General features: G+C 39.9%; 1 protein-coding gene across 1 annotated transcript in view; it reads right to left on the bottom strand.

Annotated features, from left to right (window-relative positions):
- The window catches only part of HMCN1 (hemicentin 1), a 224581-nt gene that overhangs the window by 60791 nt on the left and 139896 nt on the right, over positions 1 to 23894 (bottom strand). The window contains exons 38-49 of the mRNA XM_080406436.1: positions 22959 to 23135; positions 20303 to 20454; positions 19396 to 19519; positions 15336 to 15511; positions 14939 to 15035; positions 12919 to 13041; positions 11039 to 11200; positions 10040 to 10321; positions 8705 to 8872; positions 5058 to 5171; positions 1484 to 1570; positions 701 to 892 (exon numbers count right to left, since the gene is read on the bottom strand). Coding sequence (XP_080262562.1) covers positions 701 to 892; positions 1484 to 1570; positions 5058 to 5171; positions 8705 to 8872; positions 10040 to 10321; positions 11039 to 11200; positions 12919 to 13041; positions 14939 to 15035; positions 15336 to 15511; positions 19396 to 19519; positions 20303 to 20454; positions 22959 to 23135 — 1854 coding nt within the window. The remainder of the gene's footprint in view (positions 1 to 700; positions 893 to 1483; positions 1571 to 5057; positions 5172 to 8704; positions 8873 to 10039; positions 10322 to 11038; positions 11201 to 12918; positions 13042 to 14938; positions 15036 to 15335; positions 15512 to 19395; positions 19520 to 20302; positions 20455 to 22958; positions 23136 to 23894) is intronic.

The raw sequence follows: 23894 nt of genomic DNA, 5'->3' as shown, positions 1-23894 counted from the left end.
GTTCTCTGTTCAGTCTAGGAATCTGGCTGCAGCCTTAAATAGCTGGGAGGCGGTGCACTGAAACCTAGAACCAGACAATGTTCCTCTCGGTTTACGTTTTGTCCAGAAGTCAAGGGTCAGCCCTTGTCAGTGGAATCCCTCCCCCCGAGCCTTTGTCAGACACAGGTCACCAGGACGCCAGCCACCACTTCTTGCACAGCAGCTGGCAGAACTGCTGCTTGATGAACCTGTGAGCACAGACTGGTAGGAAGCATGAGCCTAGGAAATAAGGATGTGGAAAACAAACTCACCATTGTCTGCACTTGGTTATGCAATAACTGTCATTAAAAAAAAAAAAAAAAAAGAGAACTGCAGACGGTTTCAGCTTTTATGAAGAGATCACAATCTGAAGTGCTCTTCAGATACTCCTTCCTTGGATCACAAGAAGCCAATGTACTGTCCTGCTCATTCTATACAACGTCCTGTTGCAGTTCCATGCTTTCTAGCTCTATATTATCTGAAGCACAGAACTGCTTTTTCTGTCACACTACTATTATTTATCAATTAATAAGCTATAAAATTTTAATTGTAGACAGGTAACTTAAGCATTGCTGTAATTAAAGTGCTACAGAATTCCAATATGATTATCTTTTTCTTACTGAGAGGAGTATTTTTTCTGCAAGAGCCAGCCCAGCTTACCAAGTACATTACCAAGTCTTACCAAGTACATTAAGACTGTAACTTTTGCTCTTATCTCCAGCTGTATTGGATGCAAGACATGTGTATCTCCCTGTGTCAGTGACTTGAGCATTGATGATTTGCAAGAAACGCCCGCTGGACAGGACCTTGTGATCTTCATCCTCAGTCAGAGATTGCCCATCCTTTATCCAGGTGATCTGTGGTACAGGGTTCCCTTAACGGAGTAAAGAAAATGGCAAATATTAGTTGTTGTATAGCCTCTAGGATATGCCAAGATTTCTGAAAAACAGAAAAAACACAGTTTCAGATGCCCTTTTAAAACACATCCTTCAGAGACATGTATTGCAATATGCACTCTAAATTCTTTGAACCTCCTAAAATAATATACACATCTTAAATTCCACAGGCCTTTAGGGAATAAATATCACAGCTACTATCCTCTTGGATACATTTTATACAACCTTTATAAGAAGGACTGCTTAGTCCTGCCATAAGCACCATGGTTAAATCTGAAATTTAAAAATCCCATGAAACCAAAAATTCCATTAAAAACAATCTGTTCAGAACAAATGATTGTAAAATCATAGAATCATAGAACTGTTTAGGTTAGAAAAGACCTTTAAGATCATCAAGTCCAACCATTAACCCAGGACTGACAAGCCCATCACTAACCCATGTCCCTAAATGCCACATCTACATGTCTTTTAAATACCTCCAGGGGTGGTGACTCAACCACTTCCCTGGGCAATGATGACTGACATCACGGGTTTGATAAGCAAAGATAAGTAATATTGTAGATTTTTACCTATCACTTCACACGTTAGGGTAACTCTGTGCTTCTCTTTCACTTTCACATCTTCCAATTTATTTTCACCGACAATCCCTGGAGGCACTGCAAACAGACAAGACAACAACATCAGCAAGTATTACATGCAACAAAGACAGACTCAGGCTGTATCTCAGCATATGCTTCCCTTAATGCCATCAACTGATGAACGGCTCAGATCTACCAGAAACAGGTCCGGTGAGAGACATCTTATAGCTAACCAGCTGTGTTCTGCACCCCTGAGCCTTACAAGTTCAAAGGGCAACAGAGGACCACAGACCCGTAAGTCTCACTTCAGGGTGCTGAGCGGTATGGTCTGTAGGGCAATATTTCTGAGTACAGTCAGTAGGGCAATGGTATTGAGCACTTGTTAGTGGGGCCAAGATTGATTTTATGCAGCAGCAGGTTTTAAGTTTGTGCATAAGTTCTATCACCCATATTAACCTGCAAGTGATTTACTTGTGCAAAACCATGTGCTTAAGTTGAAGAGTTGTTTGGTTTCCAACAGTAATTGAAAGCATCTATCTAGAACTCTAGGGAAAGAATATATTGGGGGGGGGGGGGGGGGGGGGGCAGAAAAAAGAAAAAAAAAAAGAGTCAGCTTCACATACTACGTGGGGTTTTTTCTTCCCTTACTGTCATGCTCAAAGCAATACAATAGATTACCAACAAGTCGATGCTGCATAAAGGCATACAGGCGTTTTATGTAAATGCAGCTAACTCCATACAGGCAGATGAACAAATTATATAGGTCTAAAGGACAAACTTATGTTTCTCTAGGGAAACAGATGACAATACCTTAAAATACCTATGCATCCCTGAAATAGCTAACTCAATACAAGGAAACCCTTACTATACGGCTGACCACTCGATGACATGTTTCCAAACAATCCTGGTCAACAGGACTGCACAGCCTCACGGGCTTCTGGATGAAGGAGGCCAGATTATGAGTGTGTTGGTAAGTAGCTGCGGGGGTGAAGAGCTCGGATCAACTATTTCTTTCAAGATAGAGGCATTTGTAGATTCAGGCCAGCAGAAAATGGCACAACAAATCAAAGTAGGTCGGGGGTATAACACATTGAAAAGGAGTTCTATAGTTATAAGAAAGCAAGCCCAATCTCAGAAGGACTTTGCAAAGTTTTGTAACAAAAATGCCAGACTAGGGAGCCAGATACCATGCTTTAATATCCTACCAAATGCAGACTTTCAGCTTAAACAGAAGACTAAAGAAAGAGGAAATAAAATATATTCAGCAGATTATTTATGATCACCACTAAGTTGGAAGCAAAAGTTTTATAAAAACATGAATCACGGCAATATGCAACATTTATTGTCAACAGAGAAAAATAACATTACACCAGATTTCTGAAATAATAAAAGACACAAACTAGAGTGAAGAAGGAAAAGATAACTGAAAGAGGTTTGTATCTCACTTGACTGGAATGGCAAAGATACTACTACTGCAGTGTGGCTAAAAGCTGGCCACCGAACAGGACACACGGGGAGATGCGGGTGAGCAGACTTCAGCGTGCAGGAAGATGTGGCCAGTACTGGCACGGTCACCAACTGGTGATGCAGTTACGATCAAATTCCCTGCTGTGACTGTACAAGCAATGCAAAACAGACTTTTGTATGGTTTCTAGTGTCCAAATGCAATGAGACAAAGATGCATTAACTACTGAAGGAATTAGGTCGGGGAAAATACAACCTAAAGCCATAAAGTTCAGGACTTGTAAGTCAAGTCAAAAGTTACTATTCATAAACAGACCAACTCATCACTTTGGCCCCAAAATAATACAGTAAGATGTCAACACGCATTAATTTCAGAAATCTGACAAAGCCACACCAAATACTTTGCAAATGCGTAAATATTATGCTTATTACACCAAGCTCTCCATGCAAACTTGCTCGCCTTTTGCACCTCCTACGACAATTTAGAGAAACGCTGGTATGTCTCTGTACAGTTCTTATTTACAGTCAGCCAGTGAATATTCTGTGTCACTATCAGGCCACATTCCAGTAACTTTCCTCTAGAAAGACAAAGAAATTACCAGGGGGAGGGAAGAGAAGACTGAACAATGGAATTTTCCACTTAGCCCACTTGAAATCAGCTTCACCGAGCTTTTTTCTTCAAGGCAAACAAAGCCTATGCAACAGAGATTCCCAGAACCCTCAAGAACACCCTGCTACTAAAATCCTCCAAAGAAAACAGTAAAACAATGAATGCTTTTCAGTGTTTACCCATCTCTTCCATTCTACCAGAGTTACACTTCCATGAGCTCATCAAATAAACATGAACTGACATGAATGTGAGTTATCATTGACAGGCTGAGTGTGCCTAAGTCAGCTGAAGGCAAAGGAAGCTGACAGCACTCAGCACCTTAGAGAAAAGCAACTTACAGGAAAATGATATACAGTAATGCTGTAAGACAACCTGCATCAGGCCTGGTAATTACTGATAAAAATAACAGTTACTAACCTGAAAAGCAGTATTTTCGGGGGAAAACACTGGTTTTATTTTTAAAAATAAGTGACAAAATTACGTATTAAAAGTTCCAAATAGCTGTCTAAAGAGCTGGCTGTGCCAGTCCTTGTCTAAATACATTAGCAGGATCGCCCACTACCACACTTGGTTTATATCCTTCCCAATACCAAAGGTTCTACAGACTGAAGTTTTCCACTGGATCAAAGATCTTTATTTTGCAGAAACAGTTCCAGCTCCAGTGTTTAATGTCAGTGTTGGTTCTGGCTCTGCCTTCATGTCTTTGTTGCGAGAGATTATTACCATCATGCCACTCAGCTATACATATTATACCCAGCACTGCTGGTTTTAATTCATGAGTAATATCATACAGCGTTGCATCTATTTGCATTTGAGCACTAGATACAACAGTTACATGAATTTCATATGGTTTCCTGGGGCCGTAGTTTTCTTTTGACTGAAATTCAGGCCGGTGCCAAAAGAAATAGCACTATTCCCCTGACCCCTCGACTCTTTTGTTATCTTCCTTTCACCAAAACTGGCATTTATAGGCTGTGTGCTGAACCAGCAGGGAACTGATCTGGCTGAAAGCTAAATTGACCAGGAAAACACAAAAAAGCCACCCTTCCAGATCACCTATGAACTGATTCACTTGTTCATGACACCCAAGGGATAGTGAAGCTATGAGCAACAAGAAAGAGAGGATGGGAATCCAGCCATGGGCATCTCTGAGACTTCTCTCCCACTGAAGCAACAACCTGACTGAAGCCAGTTACGTGGACACAGCTCCTTTTCAGAAAAGAAACAAACAAACCACAAAACTGAAGTAGCTGCCATTTACTCCAAATTATGCCCAAAGAATCTTCCTTTTAAAACTAACAAACAGCAAATTCACATATAGAAGTAAGTTCTTTTTAAAACCTGATTTTCTGAACCATGTTAGCAAATTCACTTTTCCCCCCTCTCCCCTAAGGATGTATGTTTTAGCATAACAATTTTTAAAATACCAGCAAAGGACAGGGTAGACCCCCTTATCATCTTCTACTATAATTAAAATTATCACATACTTACCCAGAATAGAAAGGTCAAAATCCTTCCTCACTTCTCCTGCAGCGTTGGTCACTACACAGGTATATTGACCTTCATCTGCTACACTCGTGTGTGTCAAACGGAGCGTTCTGCCCCCTGACGAGAAAGCCAAAAAACATCAACATTGAAGTCCTGCTCCAACCAACATGCTCCCAAACTGTCTGTGCCAACCTGTAACTTTCTTTTTAATGTTTTGGGTAAATTTACAGCTCTGATTTTCTTTAATGTAGTCGATTTATTTAATATGCTTTCTTTTGTTGAAAAACAGGAAGAGAAAGTGACGGACCTTACTCCTACTCCCATCATTTCTTTATGTCTGCTCAGGCCCTCAGCTCCTCAGTGCTTTTAGATCTGTGCTTAATACTGATCATACTATTCCTTCTAATTAGTAACTTACAAACTACCCTGACACATCCCCCCTTTTTTTTTTTCCCCCCTCCAGAAATTACATTTAAGTGAACTGTGAGGTAGTCAGACATTTTCCAGGAATTTGTGGATGAAGTCAGCGACCAACCAGAATGATCACTGCAAAGTTCAAGACCACCTGCAGCACTGGCACAGAGATGGAACACGCTCCACACAGGTCACTCAAACTACATGCAGGGGTACAGTGCACACATGATCTATCGATCGGTGCAGACACTTCGGACGTGGAGGGAACGCTGTGTTTACAATATGCAGGATTTCTGCACGTACTCCCATGCAGGGAAATGGGACAGAACACAGTGCCTCAGGCACCGGGAGCTCCTGAGTACTTTGCTATACAGAGAATCTAAATGACTATATGGGAAAAATAACGAAGCCTCATCAGAGGTGGCTGGGTATGTATACATAAGCTTATTTTTATCAACACATACAAACAGTCCTTAAAGTTATTTGCACATATACAGATAAGGAATAAAATTCCACCCCTCTCTTTTAGCATTTGTATTAATTGTGCCATCAATAATAATGACAGGTGACAATAGTACTGGTTTACAAGTATAGCAGAGCAGTTGCTGGAACACATTTGCACAGGCATGCTAGTTTAAAAGGAAAAAGATTTGCAAGTATATTTGATCAAAGGACCAAGAATATCCCTGCTTTGCCATAGCAGAGTTACTTCTCTTTGCTTCCTTTTTGTCAAAGGAACAGCAAAACAAACATCGGTGAGCATCTAAGTGTGTAAAAGAATGTGGTGGCCATCCTTCAGCTTTTTCCAGTTTCTCATTAGCAGCTCTCACATTATCAATGATTACCACACAGTATCTCACATCTGAACTGTGCATCTCCTGCCTGCAGATATCCACAGGGTCTCATTATTGGGATATATCCCAGAAACTTACGCTCCTGGTCAAGGGGTTTGAAGGAAAAAAAGATGCTGACCTGGGTAATGGATGTGCCTCTGCCCAAGGAATCCCACCTGCTGGGGGGAGTCCTGTGAGACTGAGGAAGGCTCAGGAGCAGCCTCATGTGCCCTTATCCCTTCTCCCATCCACACGTGAACAAGCCACATAAGGAAAATGAAGCAGATACCTGCTTGCAGGAGACACTGACTTTCACTGGTATCACATACCACAGCACACCCAGGGCTCCAGTGCTCAGGCAGGATAGAATTTTCTACATTTAGCTAAAACTTATTAAAAGCTAAAAGCTTTTCTCCTTCTTAAAGCTATTATACAGCTTAATGCATGGTCTGCAATGAAAGCAGACATGGTACAGTGGAATTTTTTTTCTTTTTTTCCTAAAGGATATATAGGAAGCATCATCAAAAGAAAACATCAGTGTAATATCTGCATTAACAGCTTAGAAGTTGCCAGCAGTGTGTCCACACATTTAAATCATCTGCAATGCCAAGTATGTTTTCAATCAACAGAACCAAAATCTTCCTTTGGCAAAGTATTCCACCTCCTAAATTAGCTAAGAGGGGGATTTTGTTATTGTTTTTGTTTTTTAACAGCTGTACAAGCACAAATAAAGTTCCAAATGCCATGTTGGCTACAGTTCACTACCACAACTTGTAGTTTTCTGAAGCACAAAGTTTGCTGGAAAACAAAGCACTAAGTTCTGGCACGTTTCCCCACTCCCACTGCAGCTAACGTTCAGGGACAATAAACATCTTTTTGTCTCTCACCCTTCTTGACTCGGCAATCCGGGTGGTGAATTAGTGTGGGTGTAGAAATCAACAGACAGAACAGAAACAGTCAGGCCCAGAAGACATTATTTTTGTTGATGGCAACTTCACACAAAAAGGAATGCACACCAACCAGATAATAATCAGATACCCACTCCTTTTTCCATGTGCCATATGTAAAAACAGGAAAACAGAGGCCAGGACTACCTGTAATGTTTAAAGCTACACTGATGAAAAAAAATCCTGAAACATTTCAGCTTCAAATCCAGTCATAGCTGAGCTTATAAATACCTTCCAGTTCCTTTACCCATCTGAGTTTTCTTGTGCTCATGCTGTACTTTGCATGGTGGCTATGTCAGAGTATTAGAAACTTCATCAAAACTTATTTTCATGAGATTTCTAGCTGTGAGGGCAAACCCGAGATCAAAGAAAGATCTCAGTTGTAACCAAATACTTAATTACTTCTACACCCTCCACAAAGCTGAGCCCCAGACATATGAAGTCAACGCAAAACGTACTGCCTGCCTGGTATGCATTTTCCATTTGTAATCTCAAGGGCTGCTAACTCAATTTCCTACTGTAAACACAAAGCTTTAACATCACTGTGGATGCCAGTCAAGTACTCTCACTTCTCTATGGTATTGCAAGAAGATATTTTTTACAGGAACAGATACCAAGCCACTCCTATATTTCAGACACCTCTGTCAATTACTACCATCATAAAGAGGCACATGAACTTTTTTTGTAGGTTATTCCAGCCTGAAAATTGAGATCCCTGATGAATTTGACCTGTTTCTCTGCTTGCCTACCATAAGTTTCTCCAGATCCTATGGACTAGCCTTCCTGCTAATGCAGTGTTCTGTGCTGTCTTTGACTGATCATCTAACTCCAGTTTTTATTAGATAACATTCTGAAGATCATATTCACTTAGCTCCATGGCCAGGGAAGTATTTTACATGCATTAATTTCTGAGGCTCATGAACAGGTTTCCCTTTGTTTTAATAGACAGAGCCACAGAAGTGAAAGATGTGTTCTGTTTACTGTCATTTGTATTCATTCTCTCAAAGATTTTTTCCTCTTGAAAACATGTGAAGGGGAAGAGGTAGAGAAAACTAATCAAATGAGAGTGTAACGCAGTATACATACTGGCACTGACAAAGCAAGAGTTATCATCTACCATACTTCTGGAAATAAGCGCTGGACTAGCATAACAGCCAGGATTACAGTTTAATCCATGTCACAGACCAAACAATTATCACGCCTTTGGCCCATACACATAACGTTTGGCAACAACTTCAAACGTTTACACTAGCTACTCACCAGGCACTCCGGCCAGTCTGACCCCATTTACTGAAAAGCTTGGAATCGAGTAACAGCTTCTCTTCTCTCCTTGTTTGTATAGATGATTAAACCAAACCTTCTTGCATGTGAAATAACAGCACTGTAGATGCAGAGGGCCCTTTGGCCCCTTCCCCCTTTTTTTTTTTTATTTTTAAAATGACTACAGCTTTTGTACCTGAGAGGATTCGCACTGAGTTGTTCAAAGTGACAGGCCACCCATTCTTGAGCCATGTTATTGATGGCAAGGGAATTCCTGAAGCTTCACAAACCAGAGAGATGGGATTCTTCTCCACAATGCTAATGTTTTCAGGCATCTGCAGGTAACCAGCAATACTTGGGGGAACTACAGAAAAGAGTAAAGGAAAGTCGTATTTCAGCACAAATAAAAATTACTGTTCCTCTCAAAACATTCTGTCATCCAAATAATAATTCACTAAGACAAGCTTAGCAAGTGAAGAACTACACAACTGAGACATCTAATACTATGCACTCATGACAATTTCTTACTGTTTAACAGTATGGAAATATTAAAATCCAATTTTATCAGTTCTATTACCTTTATTTCATGGCTTAAGATTCATAGCAAATAACAGTTCATAATAGTTCTGTCCATTCTACATTAATTATAATTTCCAGTATCTAATGAAACACTAGGGAAAATTCTAACCCTGACAGAACTATATGCTTTTTCTAATGGAAAGAATAACCCTCTATTAAAATAACTACCACAAATTTATTTTTAGATTTTCTCTGCTAGGAATAAGAGTATTTCCACTTCAGAAGCAGTTCTGCAGTTCTACAGTTCATACCTTAGAACATAAAGCCTGAGGTCAAAGCCTGACCAACATCCTCCAGCACTCTGAGTAGCTTGAGGAGGTTTGAAGTTTCTCTTTACTACCTAGAAGTTTGATAAAACAGTACAGCAAATATTCCAAATAAAAAAAATACAACTAGTCAATAATTCTGGCCTCTTGTTTTCAATAAGAAGAATTCCTGTGTTAGTGTAATTCTCGGATCAATCCCATGAAGTCAAAATACGGAATTAATTATAGTTGGAGGTGCCATCTTTCAATTCCTCTGATTATCCGCTTCCCTCATGTAGAATAATCAGATACTTGAGATTCGGGCCATCCTTGGGTAACGGTCCTCTGGTAGTGGCCACAAGCAGGGTGTTCTTGGTTAAACCCCGATTTCTATCTCCAATAGAAAACTTCCCATCATGACACTCGCCCCAGTATCATATAAAATTATACCGTATCTTGGTTTTTGCCTCTCAGGAGATGGAGCAGGCTGGGGGTGGATTGATATTAACAGGGACAGAGGTAAGTTTTTTAAATTCAAGATTTATAGAATTGGGTTTGGATTTTTGTAATGGTGCAATTGAAACTGCATCACATGTAAAGGCTGCAGTATATATAGGTGGTGCATTTAGCTACACAACTGTTTCCTGGATGTCCTTGGGTGAATTTTGACGTCTAATTTGTTTCTGCCCCATTTTGCACATACTCACCATGAACATTTAAGTCGTATTTTCTGTCAGATAGCCCTGCCACACTGGCAGCAACACAGACATAGCGGCCAGTGTCGGACACCTGGGCATTTTTCAGTTGAAGCAAGCGACCATCGTGAAGTATCACTACGTCCCTTCCACTGCCCAGCAGACGGCCATCCTTCATCCATGTGATTGCTGGTTCTGGAATGCCCTGTACCTTGCACTCCAAGGAAATTTCATTACCTTGGGTGACAACAACTTCTGATGGGTGGCTACCACTGTTTAATATAGTTGGTCGAACTAAGAAAGAAAAAAAACAGTGTAGAAGTCCACTGGAAGGCACATTTCAAGATCTTCACCTGTTTCTGAACAGAGCAATAAAGTCTGACAGATAAGCATTTTAATAAAGACCAGTTATGGCAGGTTACTGCTGGCAAATCAGTTAGGAGCACTCTGCAATTCATAGCATTTTCCACAGGAACAACAAATAACCTCCTCTCATCTTCCTCTATCCCATGAAGTAAAAGTATTTTTAAAAATGCAAACAGGAGAAAAAATAAAATTTAAAAAGACTGCCCCAAACGCTGTCAATCTCTACAGACTTTTGAAGATTCTTCTCTTTCATTGGATTGTTTTAAAACACCTCCTTTTATTCCTGACCAAAATACAGAAGTAGCAGTAAAATCTTAGGGAAATTCAAGTTCAGTTAGTTGTCATCACTACTACAGTTTGATGATGAGAAACATTACACTACCTAAAAACATTACATCCCTAATCATCTGTGGTCAAATGCACTTTCAACAGGCATATGGCAATGCCTTGGTCAAGCTCTGAGTCCAATTTGCCAAAATTTTAACCACTTAACATTCTCCTCTGAGTACACTTAAATTGTCCTATAGCTAGACATTACTCTCCGAAAATCTTGCAGCTTAGCATCACTGTAGTGGTAACACTTTCATAATGTAACTCTGTTGCAGAATTGGTAAACCATGAGCAGAATTTTTCATGGTAACTTACTGTATACTTGCAAACTGTATTCTTTCTTTGCACTTCCAGCTACATTTGAAGCAATACAAGTGTAAGATGCAGCATCAGACTTCTCAGCAATTGAAATCTGTAGCTGTCTGCCTCCAGATAATATCCGCACTCTTCCAGAAAGGTCAGCCACCAGTGGAGAGCCTGCAAGAGACATTCTTTCAGATAAAAACATAGAAAACGTAATGAGCTTGTTCACATGGCGTAAAGTCTACCGGCTCATTTTAAAATTACTGAGCTGCACAATTGTCCATTTTCAGAACTGCTCTTTCAGTCTTCCCAAATATCAGAAACTTTATGCAAGTAGCTTCTGAGAACTACCCATACGAACTGCCAACCTCGTGGCATACAGCAACCCGAGCTAAAGCACAATAACTCACCACCCTCACATCCACCCAGAAAGTTTTGGACACTTCCACTGAGCAGCAAATTCAACACTTCCAGTAAAAGCTGACTCACTGTCCAGTATCTAACTGTCTCACCCAGCACAGCCAGCACTTAGAAACATGTAAGTTAGTTTTCACCGCCGGACCATCTGTGTATTGTGTGTCACACAGCACATGCGCATAGCCCAGGAAATCCTCAGCAGAAACGTGACAGCAAAATAATATTGTGTTCTCTGATCAGAATTTTCAATCTTGGAGACCTCTGATTAGGCAACTATCTTCATCTTTACAAACTGCAGGAAGACACTGTGAGAACAGGAATATACCTGCTGCTGGTAACTCTTACAAGCTGAATTTTCATTTCCCACTTGTGCATTTAAAATCCTCTCTATGAACAAGCACACCAAATGTCAAACATGATGAAAAATCTGGCTCTCGAGTAACATCCAAAACTGCATTACTTTCCAACTGCCCTTCTAGACTTTCCAAAAGGTTTAAGTTTCCTTTCTGCCATTTAAGTGTATACGCTTTAGCCTTGCAGTACATTATTAGAACATGCGATTTTGGCTTCCAAGAGACAGGATTTAAAAATAAATTGATAAACTTTGTTTTCACTGAAAATTCTATGCATTTGAAAAAGTGTTCTGTAATTAAAATCTGCTCTTTCCACAAGCCAAAATTAATTAAGGCAGGCACATACCACACTTAATTGTGTCATCTAGAAAAACAGAGATGAATAGGCAAGTGATTAATAACACTTTTACCACATTGGAAGAGGCCAACATCATATTTTGTCTAATATTCTGTCTCCAACAGTGTCCATGTTTAAAAGGAGGTGCTAAAGAGCACCTGCATTTGTCTATGGATTCACAAGGAAGTGTTTGTCAACGTTACTTTAACCCCTAAAGCAAAAAGGTGTGCAGACTGCTCTTAAATATTAAGATGGGATGAGAGAAAGCTTCAGTAAATCTCAAAAGCAATTACTACAACCAGATGTATTTTCATCACTTGGCAGCATGCCGTGGCTGCAATTTTAAAAATAACTCAGAGAATAGGGCTATGTTATGGACTGGATGACGGGGCAGAGACCCTCAATGCAACACCCCAGGACTCCACAGTGACTCGCAGCCTTGCCGACCGGGATCCACAGGTAAGTCTTGTCGCACCGTGGTAAATAAGCATATTGAGGGGGGTTAAGTGCTTCACAGTCCATTTTTAAGGCAGCTCAGGCATCTCTGCACTGTGCTTCTCCCACACACCTTTAGGAACAACAGCTAATCCAAGGAGAGGTGAGTTAGAGACAAGGGAATAAGCTACTACTGCCATTCATTTTACTCAGTATTGGGACTGTTTAGATATCTGCATGCTTGAACTCCTCAGAACACACCATCTAAAATGTTCACAGGAAAAAAGAAAAACCGGTAGGTCAGAATTAGCACATTTTCTTTATAAAACAGACAATGGACAGTTACCCACCGTTCTTTTTCCAGGTAAGACTGGGTGGTGGGATGCCACTAGACTCACATATCAGGCTTATCAGGCTCCCTTCAGTTACAGTCAGTTGAGAGATGTCATCTGAGCCATAAATATTTGGTGACACTGAAAAGAAATGTCAAATAATTGCAGCATTTGAAACAAAACATTATCAGCCAACAACCAGACCCAAATGACCCTCATACACATTTGTCTTGTTAGGCTCTGAAGCAATTGCAAGGGTTGTATTCTCTTGCTGGCAATGCAAACCAGACCCTGGGTAGGGAATAATATACTTACGGCTGACTGCATCTCTCCTTCCAGCCTCTGAGGTCTGGTGCGTGCACAGGCTCAATTTCTGGCTGACTTGAGTGGACTTCACAGAACAAAGCCGTTTCTGTGAAGGATGTAAACTGACTCCAACTCGAAGAGCCTGCCACATTCACAGCCTTAGCTCATAAAGCTCTAGATATTACTGCGTGTCCCTGCCCGTAGCATGGGGGTTGGAACTAGATGATCTTTAAGGTCCCTTCCAACCCAGACCATGCTGTGACTCTAAGATTAGGTGGAAAGTGACTTAAAATTCAGCCTAAGTTTTTCCTTTGAATTTTTCCTGCATCAACACACTGACTGCCACATCCAGTGCTAAGGACCTCATCCCTTTGATTGCCTACTGTAGCAGAGTGCCAGCTTTGCTCTACAGCTCTGACCGCAAGCCAGCTGCAGACAAAAGGGACCACCGTTTTCACTCTGATTCTCAAAGTCTTAAAGAACTTCGGTTCAATCACTAGGGAAGGGATAATTGCCTTCTTGAAATCAGGGAACCATTTTTACCAGATGCAAATAATATAGGCAGAGACCAAAAAAAGCAGAGGAGAATGTAGGTTGAAATTGGTGAATAAAATTCCACTAGCGAATAACTTATCCAGCACATTTTTAATGCACATGACAGTAGACAGCTCCTCCTTCTGACACTTCAAACTCTTATTTGGCAGCAACCAGATGGTTTCCGAACAACTGACCGCAAAGGCCTTTATTGTACTGGGTACGTACGAGTTTCAGGATGACTGACTGCTTTATTGTACTTGCTTTGTATTAAAAGCTTACTCCAGCAAAGCTACTAACTAGCAAAGAATTATCCCTCCTCTCAAAATCCTACTGAAAGGGTCTCACTGAGCAAAAGAACAAATCCATACCCCTCCAGCAGCAAAGGTCCTCTGCAACACTGCAAATCTTACAAATGTGGGGAGGGAGAGATGAGAGCTGAAGATGACACGCACAGTAAATGGGTATATGCTTTAGCATGGTAATACAATCTCCACCTCTAATTTAAACACCAGGAAAGTTTCTTTTTAATAAACGATGACAGATTTCTGTACTAAAAATTGTAGTTTTATCATTACAAACCCTGTTAGATAATTCTAGCCTTGTGATTTCAAAGCAAAGCAAGAAATTGATTTGTAATCGCAAAGAAGGGCACATTTCAATTTGTATACGGGGAGAAAATTATGGTGCAGAAAACACACTCAAAAGAAATTATTAAAATAAATGTTCTAAGCCACATTCACCATCTAGCCGCAGAAAAAAATTTACTACAGCTATTTCTGTATGATTCAGCATTGATAACTTTGCAGAGCAAATAAAGCTAGGTAAACCAGGCTTTCTTAATCTGAGTTTCCACGCTTCAGCATTCAAAGAAATGGGAAGTTGGTTGTTTACTTTAAATGGCATTCAACTGCATAAATAGGAACTACGGAGACAAAACCAGTTAGTTATAGCTCTAAACTATTATCACACATGCAATCCCAGCCCGACAAAGGGCTACGAAATAGCTAGTATTAATTTAGAACCAAACCAAAGCAATTTGAAAAAAGTGCATGCTTTCTTGGGACTGTTAAACTACAGCAAACACAGTAACATCTCCCTGCATGAACCTCAGCGGTTGCGTGTTTTATGAACTATCACATCATAATTTCACTCTGAGGCCCATTCCCATTCCTGGAATAAGCTTAATAAATCTTACCCCAAATATTGACATTATAGTTCTTTTCAGTTTTCCCAGCAATGTTTGTCGCTTCACAAGTGTAACGGCCAGTGTCCTGTACTTGAGCTCCTTCAATCTAGCAAGAAAACAAAAACCCGGATTTCTTCTTACATTGTGATACATGAAACTTGCAGGGAGAGGTTGCTCAGGTTTCAGGTTTTATTTTTACATCTGTCTCCTTAAATATTAATACAACATTACTCCTGCAAAATCTATACGCAAACATCCAGGTGTCCATGACCTCCCTTGCTCCTCATCCGCTACTCTCTGTTGCGCCAGAGGGCCCAATGCTATCCAGTCTCTAATGGGTATCTAGTACCTTTCACAGTAACTCCCCAGAAAGCAATCACCACCGGAGCCTGGCTGCCCAGTTTACCTTCAGTACACTTCCATCTTCAGAGATGCTAAGACCTGGCTTCTTCAGCAAGGGTCGTCCGTCTTTGAGCCACGTCAGCACGGGTGGAGGAATAGCATTGCTCTGGCAGAGCAGCTCCACTGCTTGGCTGATGAGCACTGAGACATTTTGTTCCTCCCCCATGATGTTTGGTGGAACTAAACAATAAATCAAAACAAAGGACCTTTGGCCATTGTATATTTTCCAGAGTAAAAACACAGTGTGGAATTAACAGTCCTCATTTAACAAAAATAAAATCACAGTCACTACATTCCTGACACACAACTTAAGTCTCCTTTGTATCACAAAAGGCAGCAAAATAATTTTTGTTTCTTACAAAATATCCTCTACACAAGACAGATGCTAGTGAGATACCGGATACAGAGAAACCAGGTAGATAAGCCAAGACTAGCAAAAAAATACTTGAAATATAGACAGAAAGGCAAATCACCTGTATATAAAAATGGGGAAGTACATTCCTGCTAGAAAGAAAAAGACCTGGTGAGTGAAAAGGCTCAGAAGATAATAATCAGACCCAGATGCTGAAAATGTCTTAAACTGTTCCAAACAGTGCCAAGACGGATACTCGGCTTTAAGGAGAATTCTGACTTTAGGAAGAATTTTGTCCAGAGGTGGCCAAATAGAAAACAGAGTAAGAACTTACATGGCTGCAGCCAAGTGAATGGGTTAATGCCTTAATCATCAAGTCATAATACACAATTACTTTATTGTCTGTTTTGTGTGGTACCTGCTAGCTAGTTATTGCAATTGTTGGCACTGAGCACTATATTTAGATTTGTAGTACTGACTACAGTTTCAGTGATAACCCCATTGTTACACTATTATTTCTGAATTATAGGGTAGAAAAATCAGCTTTCAGCATGAAAGTTTTCTGTGTAGGATTGAAAAAAAAAAATGCATGCTTCTGGACATTTAAATGGAAGCCAATTAGCTGTTCTTGAATAACGTCAACATTTAACAACACTTTTTTTAACCTCCTTCTGTAAAATTATTTGTGTTTGCAGAGTCAAAAAGACAAAGGAACTGAGAAGGCAACTGAGAACTAAAGCTTGGAACACAGTAAGCCAGCAGTCTTCCATGGGGAAAGTGTTCATGGTGGGAGTTGAACAGAACACGGAGGAAATATTAGACCAATGAGATGAAATAACTGAAAAGATTAAAGCCTGAAAACTGTTTGCCATGTATGGCTTTGTATCAATATTCACAGCAGAACTAAATATCCTTTGGTAACTGCACGCCATACCATCGGGCAGAGGAAATTGTCAGACTCCTCAGGCAGCTCTGAGTTGTTGACAGAACATTGCCATATTAAAAGTTTTAAAGTAGTTCAGTGTCAGACACATGCTGACTTGGAAAATAGCAAGAAGTGGTGGGGCTATCTCACCCTCCACTGCTGCTGCTTACCACCAGCTCTCTGCCAGAGGTCCCCTCTCCCAGGTCAGAGCCGGGGACAGAACTGGAGGCACTTGCCATGCACATGCATGGATTCCCTTTCCTTTCTTGTAAAGTAAAAACATAAAGCATGTTCACTGTAAACTCTTGACATTAATACAATGTTAGATCTGCAATTAAAATATTTACAAAACCAAAACGCTTATAGCAAGGATTACTTTGTCTGGTTACACATATCCAGTGGAATTTCTATGCTTGTTGTGTACTGAGACTGTTCAGTTTGCCCCAAAACAGTTGACCAGGGCCAAATATAAGAACTTTGATTGTCACATTTCATTCGCTTTGTAGTTTCGCAATCCGTTACTCCAGAAATGGCATGCCTGATAGCTCAAAATATTGGGGTAAGAAAGGAAGCAGTGGGACTGTCTGTGAGAAATACTCTGGGCTTCGCTCTGAACAAAAAGATACAGAATTAATTAGCACACACGAGATTATAAAAATGTCCCAAAGTGGTACTCAAGTAAACCAGCAATACGGTTCTCAAGCTGTCCTGAAAAAAATTATTAACAGTAAAGCTTTGTTTTTCTTGCACAGGAAGGACTAAGCAGGGCAGCTGATTTCACAGTTTGGAAATAATTTAGGGAAAAGTCTGGTCTCTGTGGATAAGAAATATAGTAACTGAAAAAAAATCTGTTTATCTTACTTTCTTTGTAGAATTCACAAAGGCTTAGATTCTTTATGAGTGTTGTGGAACTGAAAATTGGAAGCTGATCCATTACTGCAGAAGGCAAATTTATTTCCAAATACATTTCCACCAGTTACTTTTCCTCTCAGCTAAATTAATTGAAATATGTTCAAAAGGAAACTGAGTTTATGAAATAGAGACAGACACTAAAGCATTTGTTTTTGAAGGAACAGGATTTAAAATTAATCTAATTATGCTCATAGTAACTCTATATGTTACCCAGATTGCTCCAACTCCTAGACTGGCTCAATGCACCACACATTTAAACCATCTCAGCTCCAACTGCACTCCAAATTATTTTCCTCCTGTGACTTCTTAATTAGATTACCCATATGAGGCAAGTCCTAAGAGTAATATTACTTTTTGGTGACAGCCTCACTCAGGACGGCCCTGAAGCTGAGCTCAACCCTGGCCAGCTTCTAATACAACAGTGATTTTAAACATACACAACTTCTAACCAACTCTGAATTTCATCTAGCTAAAATGAATAGAGGTTCCAGAAAATAAAAAGAGAAATAACAAACATAACCGTGCCACTTGTGTGGTTACATATATGTACACACCTGTCCTCAGACTCCAAAAGGGACCTTGATATTCCCTGTTCTAGGCATAAAATGTTCCAGCCTATGTTAACCTTGAGCTTACTCGCCATGCCAGAGTCCTGACCTCCTGAACTGCTCCTTGCAGATGCAGAAGTAGCCATGACTCAAGTCACAAGTATCCTAACCACAGTGCATTTTACAAGGAAATCAATTCTGAAAGCCAAACTCAAAAACAAGTAACCTGGCCAGCTGTCCTTATTCACCTTAGAAAACATCCAAACTTTGAACTTTTCTTGCAAGATTTTCCAGACTTCTGCTTAGGATTGCCATAAAGCTGGAGACTGGCAGAGTTAAAACAGTTCTCACTTCACTGACCTACTGAAAGCAGAAGCAAAACCACAAAGGCTCTTCAATTCCAAAACCCCCTCTCCACTTCTGGTACCGTAAGATTTCTAAAACAAATGGCAGATCATTGTTCATCTTCATTTCACCGGTGTACAAAACCACTGAGCTGTCCAAGGAAAATTAAAACTTGCTTCAGTCAAACTCGCTGGCATTCCTCCTGGCGGTATGCCATGCTCTTTGGTATCTGCACATCATGGATGATCTCTAAGAAGGCAATATAAACTGGCATCTTCTACAGGTTACAAAAAATCAAGACAAAGCTCATACAAGTTACAAGCAATCAGAAGGAAGGAAGGAAGGAAGGAACATGAGTTCAGGCAAAAAGATTTCAGAATTAACTTATGACATCATCTGAAAATGTGACAAAATGCAAAGAGCTATATTTCCTGGTTCTTGAAAGAGACAAAGTTGACTGGTTGGGCTCAAAACAGTGTCACTATCAGCACTGAAGAAGTCACCACTCTTTAGGCAGGCATAGCAAGGCTTGCAAATGGAATGAAAACTAGGGAGCTGTGCAGCAAATGCACATTGACTTATTCTGGTTCAATAAAGACAACTGAACTCTGGCCCCAGTAACATGTTTTGCCCATGGGATCTACATTTATTTATTTTTTTTTTTACACAAAGACAAACATACTTTCTCCTATCATTTACAAATGAGCCATTAGGTATTAACCTTGTAAATTCACTGTTGCAGCTACGTTTCTTCCAGGATACACAGAACTACAAACATATTTCAGTACACGTGTACATATGTGCATGTGTATATTTTTACTTAGGTGCACATACATCCCTCTGCATCACTTTGCTTTCCATTAAAGGTTGGAACCATTTTTGATCCATGTTGCTAAAGGTCTGGACCACAGTGTGTTTAACTAAAGCTCCACTAACAGCTCTCATGACCAAAAAAATATAGGTGTTTGTCAGAAAATCTCACCATAAACTCTGAGATCAGTATCTCTTTGGCTCTCGCCCGCAGCATTGACTGCGACACAAGTGTATTTTCCCGTGTCACTGATCTGAGCGCTAGTCAACGCCAAGACTCGGCCCCCCGACAGAACCTGCAATACAAGCACAACACGTTCAGAATACACGCCTCAGTGGAAAACAGAAGCGGAGAGAACTATTCAGGTTTCATTTCAAAACGAAGTACTTGTTTTGCCACTGCTTCCCACCATGTCTCTGCTCCCTACACTCTTCCCTGTACTTTGTTGTTCTCTTTTGATTTGGATTTGCAAAAGCAGAAGTCTGACCTCACGCAAGTCCATAGGGAACTCCTGGCACTCGCAAGTCCCTGCGGGATCTGGACATTCCTCCCTCTTATCAGTTTCAAACATCCTGTTACACAGTTTGTCTGTGCCCTGAGTTGCCCCCATAGTATACAAATTTCCCCTTTTCCTTTGTATCATAAAATTAGCTTTCAAAAAAGCAGCCGTGCCCTCTCCTTCTAACTCTGAAATATCTCCTTACATCAGCAGTTAGTCTCTTTTTCTAAATTACTGTTTTATGTAATGAGATACTACATGACCTTGAGCTCTGTGGATCTCTTCAGCATAGGAATATGGTCCAGTTGCCTTTACTGGCCACTAAGTGAAAAAGTTGTTGATGCAAACTCTTACCAAGTATGAAATCAGTTGAAAGGACTACCTTATTTCAATATAGACATATCTTCCACTTCACATAGTACGTACTGGAGCTAAACTTGCACTGATAACCTCGAGCAAAAGGCCACATACTTTCCTTTTAAATCCTCTAACTTACATCTGTTCCATTAAACTGCAACTGCTTAGAAGTCCCCTACTACAGCAGGAAACAGCACAGGTCGCAGGACTGGAACCCAGTACCTGGAGTCCATCGCTGTAGCTGGAAACAGGGCTACCATCCTTTAGCCATGTTAGAATAGGTGCAGGGATGCCTCTTGCTTCACACTCCAGTCGCACTAGATTATTAATCACCACTGTCACCATGTCACTGCTGCCAGATATTGATGGTGGGACTGAAAAAAAAAAAAAAAGAAAAGAAAAGAAAAGAAAGCTGTAACAGTTGCATAAGGGTATTAATCACAATGAAATTAAATGGGCCGCTTACTTTTGGACATTATTTCTCTCTCTGGAAGGCACTTCACTGCTGGAAAGGTTTATCATGTTACTCCTAGTGAACTCTCCCCTCATTTGTTTGCTCTGTGCCAAATACCACTCTTGCCTTGCATAAGCAGTCAGATAACTTCACTGAAACTACTGTGAGCAAGGTAAGCAGGACTGGGCCCACATCCCAGAGGACAGCTGTGAAACCCAGGAACCACAACATAAACCCAGAAAATATTCCCTCATACTTTTATAATATTTCATTTAGACCTTGTGAAAGGCATTCAGAGTGGTGGGGATTAAAGAAAGAAGTTTACCATATAAAAGGCATAAATCAAATGCATACACAGAGTAATAAATTGGCCTTGCAGAGCATATGTGAACATTTACCAGATTGGACTGTATAACATCTGCCTGTCTGATGGTAAAAAACATCTTAATGGAACATCTCAAAACACTTACTATGGGTATACACTCCAGCAAATTTTGTAGAGCTATATTAAAAAGGGAGACAAGAAGTATTAAAAAAGGGAGATATTTCATTTATCAGGAGAATCAAAACAATTTTATTTGCTCCTACCACTAGTAACTTAGTAATAAAGCTTTACAGTCAGTATCAGTACAAAATGTAATACTTGAAGTCACTCCTAGAAAGAGATGAGAACAGTGTGATCTACAATACTTATCCTATGTGAGGAAAAAAAAGAAATGTATAAAATTCTGTGCTGAAAATAAGATTCATAAATAAACTCAGCAACCTCTAACAGAGTGTAATTCAGGCTACTTAATCTTAGATAAATTCCAGTAATAGCAGAAATGGCAGGAAAAAAAAGCAAGTGTGATTTCATAATATTTCTTCCCCACAGACATGCACACAGTTCCCCTATTTCACTACAACAGCATCCATTGTTCTCATATGCCTGAAAAAGTTACAGTGGTGAGAAGTGGAAAAAAATGAATACAATGAAATCATATTGAATATACTAAACTGGAATTCAACCTGTTTCCTTCAGCAGGCCTGCCTAGTTCCATTTAATGTTAAGCTTGCAGTATCAAGCATTGTTTTTAATGCAAAAATGATCTGACAATTTCTGCCATAGCTACAGCATCCACAACACTATTAACAACAGCAGCTGTTGAATACAGCCAGTAACTGACCAACAGAGCTGCCCATTCACAAGGCAACAGACATACAGTAATCTAAAACAGGCTTTCAGTAAATGCAGCATAACTGTTTATGCTCGACACCTCAGTCTGTTCTCCATTAAGTGGTCATTCTTGCTTCCACTATTAAAAGGAGGAAAAAACCCTCAATTTTTCTCTTCTTAAATTCATAAACTGTAAGTAAACTGGATGATAAGTCTGTGCATGGTACATTCAAAAAGCACTCCATTGTAAGCCTGGAACGACACAAGGCGTAATAAGTAAATTCATGGATAGGTGTTTCAGCTTCCTTTGTGCTATTAGTTCTGGCTGCCACTGCATATATTCAGATCTAGAAGGGGAAACAAACAATTTTATGTGTCTAAGTCAGAAAGTATTAGTGCCCTAGAAAACTCTGGACATATCTGCTGAAATTCCACCACCCAGAAAAAGACAAGTGTATACTTAGGAGGTATTTTTCATTTTTCAGTTTAACCAGAATAATGACCTTAGTTCTAAATATTTCCTGTGAATTAATCACTGGGTGGGGTTAATTGCCTTTGACCATGTCTTGAGCCATCAGTTTTTCCCATGATGGTCATTAATTCCATGGAAACGTACTGCCCAACTCATTATTTGTTAATTAACTTTAATAAGAACTACATACTCTGTGTGGATCTCAGCTGGGGACACTGTGCCAAATTCGGGCCACAGTTTTGCATGGAAGACTCCCACAGAAAACCAGCCACATGCATATGCATGTATCAAAGATAAAAGTTTGGATTATGGCCTCATCCAAAAGCCACTGAAATCAGTGGAAAAGCTCCAATTTGGCTTTTGATCAGGTGTCTCATTCTGCAAACACCCACATTTCCACTTCATCTTATTAGACAGAGTACATTTTTCTTTAAAATTCTTGGATTATGAAAAGAGCATTTGATCTGTGTCCTTTCTTTATCTGCTTTGAGCTTTAAAGTCATCTACAACAAACCCAGCAATTGCAAGGCCTTCCAAATTGTTGTAACTCTTCCACAAATCTGGTGTCTCTGCTCATTCCTTCTGAAACTGACTTCCCTTACCACATCTTCCCAATTCAAAACATGTATTCTAATGTCACTGAAACACAGAAGAGTGAATTTTCTTCCCTCTGACCCCTGCCACATCTCTTTCAGTACAAAAGTGTGATGAGTGACAATACGTCTGCTAAGCGTGCTTGAAATTTGAAAACAAAGGTGATGCATGTACGTGGGTTTTGTAAGTTTTTAATACTTACCGTGAACCTGAAGACTGTAAAGCAGCTCAGCTGTGCCCGCTGTGTTGACAGCCACACACTTGTAAACACCAGTGTCAGAGATCTGAGCGCTCTCAATCTGCAGAACCTGCCCTCGGTTCAGGAAAGTGGCACTTGCAGCACTGGTAAGTGGACGATTGTCTTTGTACCACGTGGTAGCTGCAGAATGAAAGGGAAGATGAAAAAACTGCCAAGAATACCCCCATCATGAACACCGGGATCAAACAGTCTTCAGACCATTCCTTCTAAGTTTTCAGATACATAACACCAACATTTACAAACCAATATCAATATTTATTGTTATTAAATACAATAAAAAGGAAGTAGAAAAGGAGGAAATCTGTAATATTTGTTCAAAATACAGACCGTGCTCACAGTATTCAACAGCAAATTTGACACTATCATTCATGTGCACCATATATTTATGAAAAAAATATTCTGAAGTTAAAATATTATCACACAAAGCATACTTATAGGGTGTTTATTCATCTCATACCAAGGTCAACAGCAGCTGTTTAAAAATACACAATAATATGTTCTATATAATTTTTTCACCTTTTACCCTAAAGCATTGCTGCATTGAACTGAAGCACCTGGGAAAGTTTACAGAATCAAAATGCAAGCAACCAAACCAAAGTTCAACTGGCAGGCTGAAAAACTGAAAAAACAGAACCAGAAAGCTGACATTACTCCAAAAGAAAATTTTATACTAACTTGATAACCAACCAAATTTGAGGACTTTTTTGCATCTCAGCCAAAAGATGGCACCCTCCATCAGTAGAATGTGTAACTAATGCTTTACAGGCATCACTTCACTGTTCAATTAAATGAAACTGCTATTTACCGAGTCATTTTCTGTAATACACAAGTTTCTTATGAAAGACTCACATTCAAGAAGTAATCTGGTCTGACTGATAA

Source organism: Falco punctatus, assembly GCF_963210335.1.
Source record: "Falco punctatus genome assembly, chromosome: 11".
Taxonomy (NCBI): domain Eukaryota; kingdom Metazoa; phylum Chordata; class Aves; order Falconiformes; family Falconidae; genus Falco; species Falco punctatus.
Note: the sequence above shows the minus strand (reverse complement) of the source record. Positions and strands in the feature narration are given on the sequence as shown.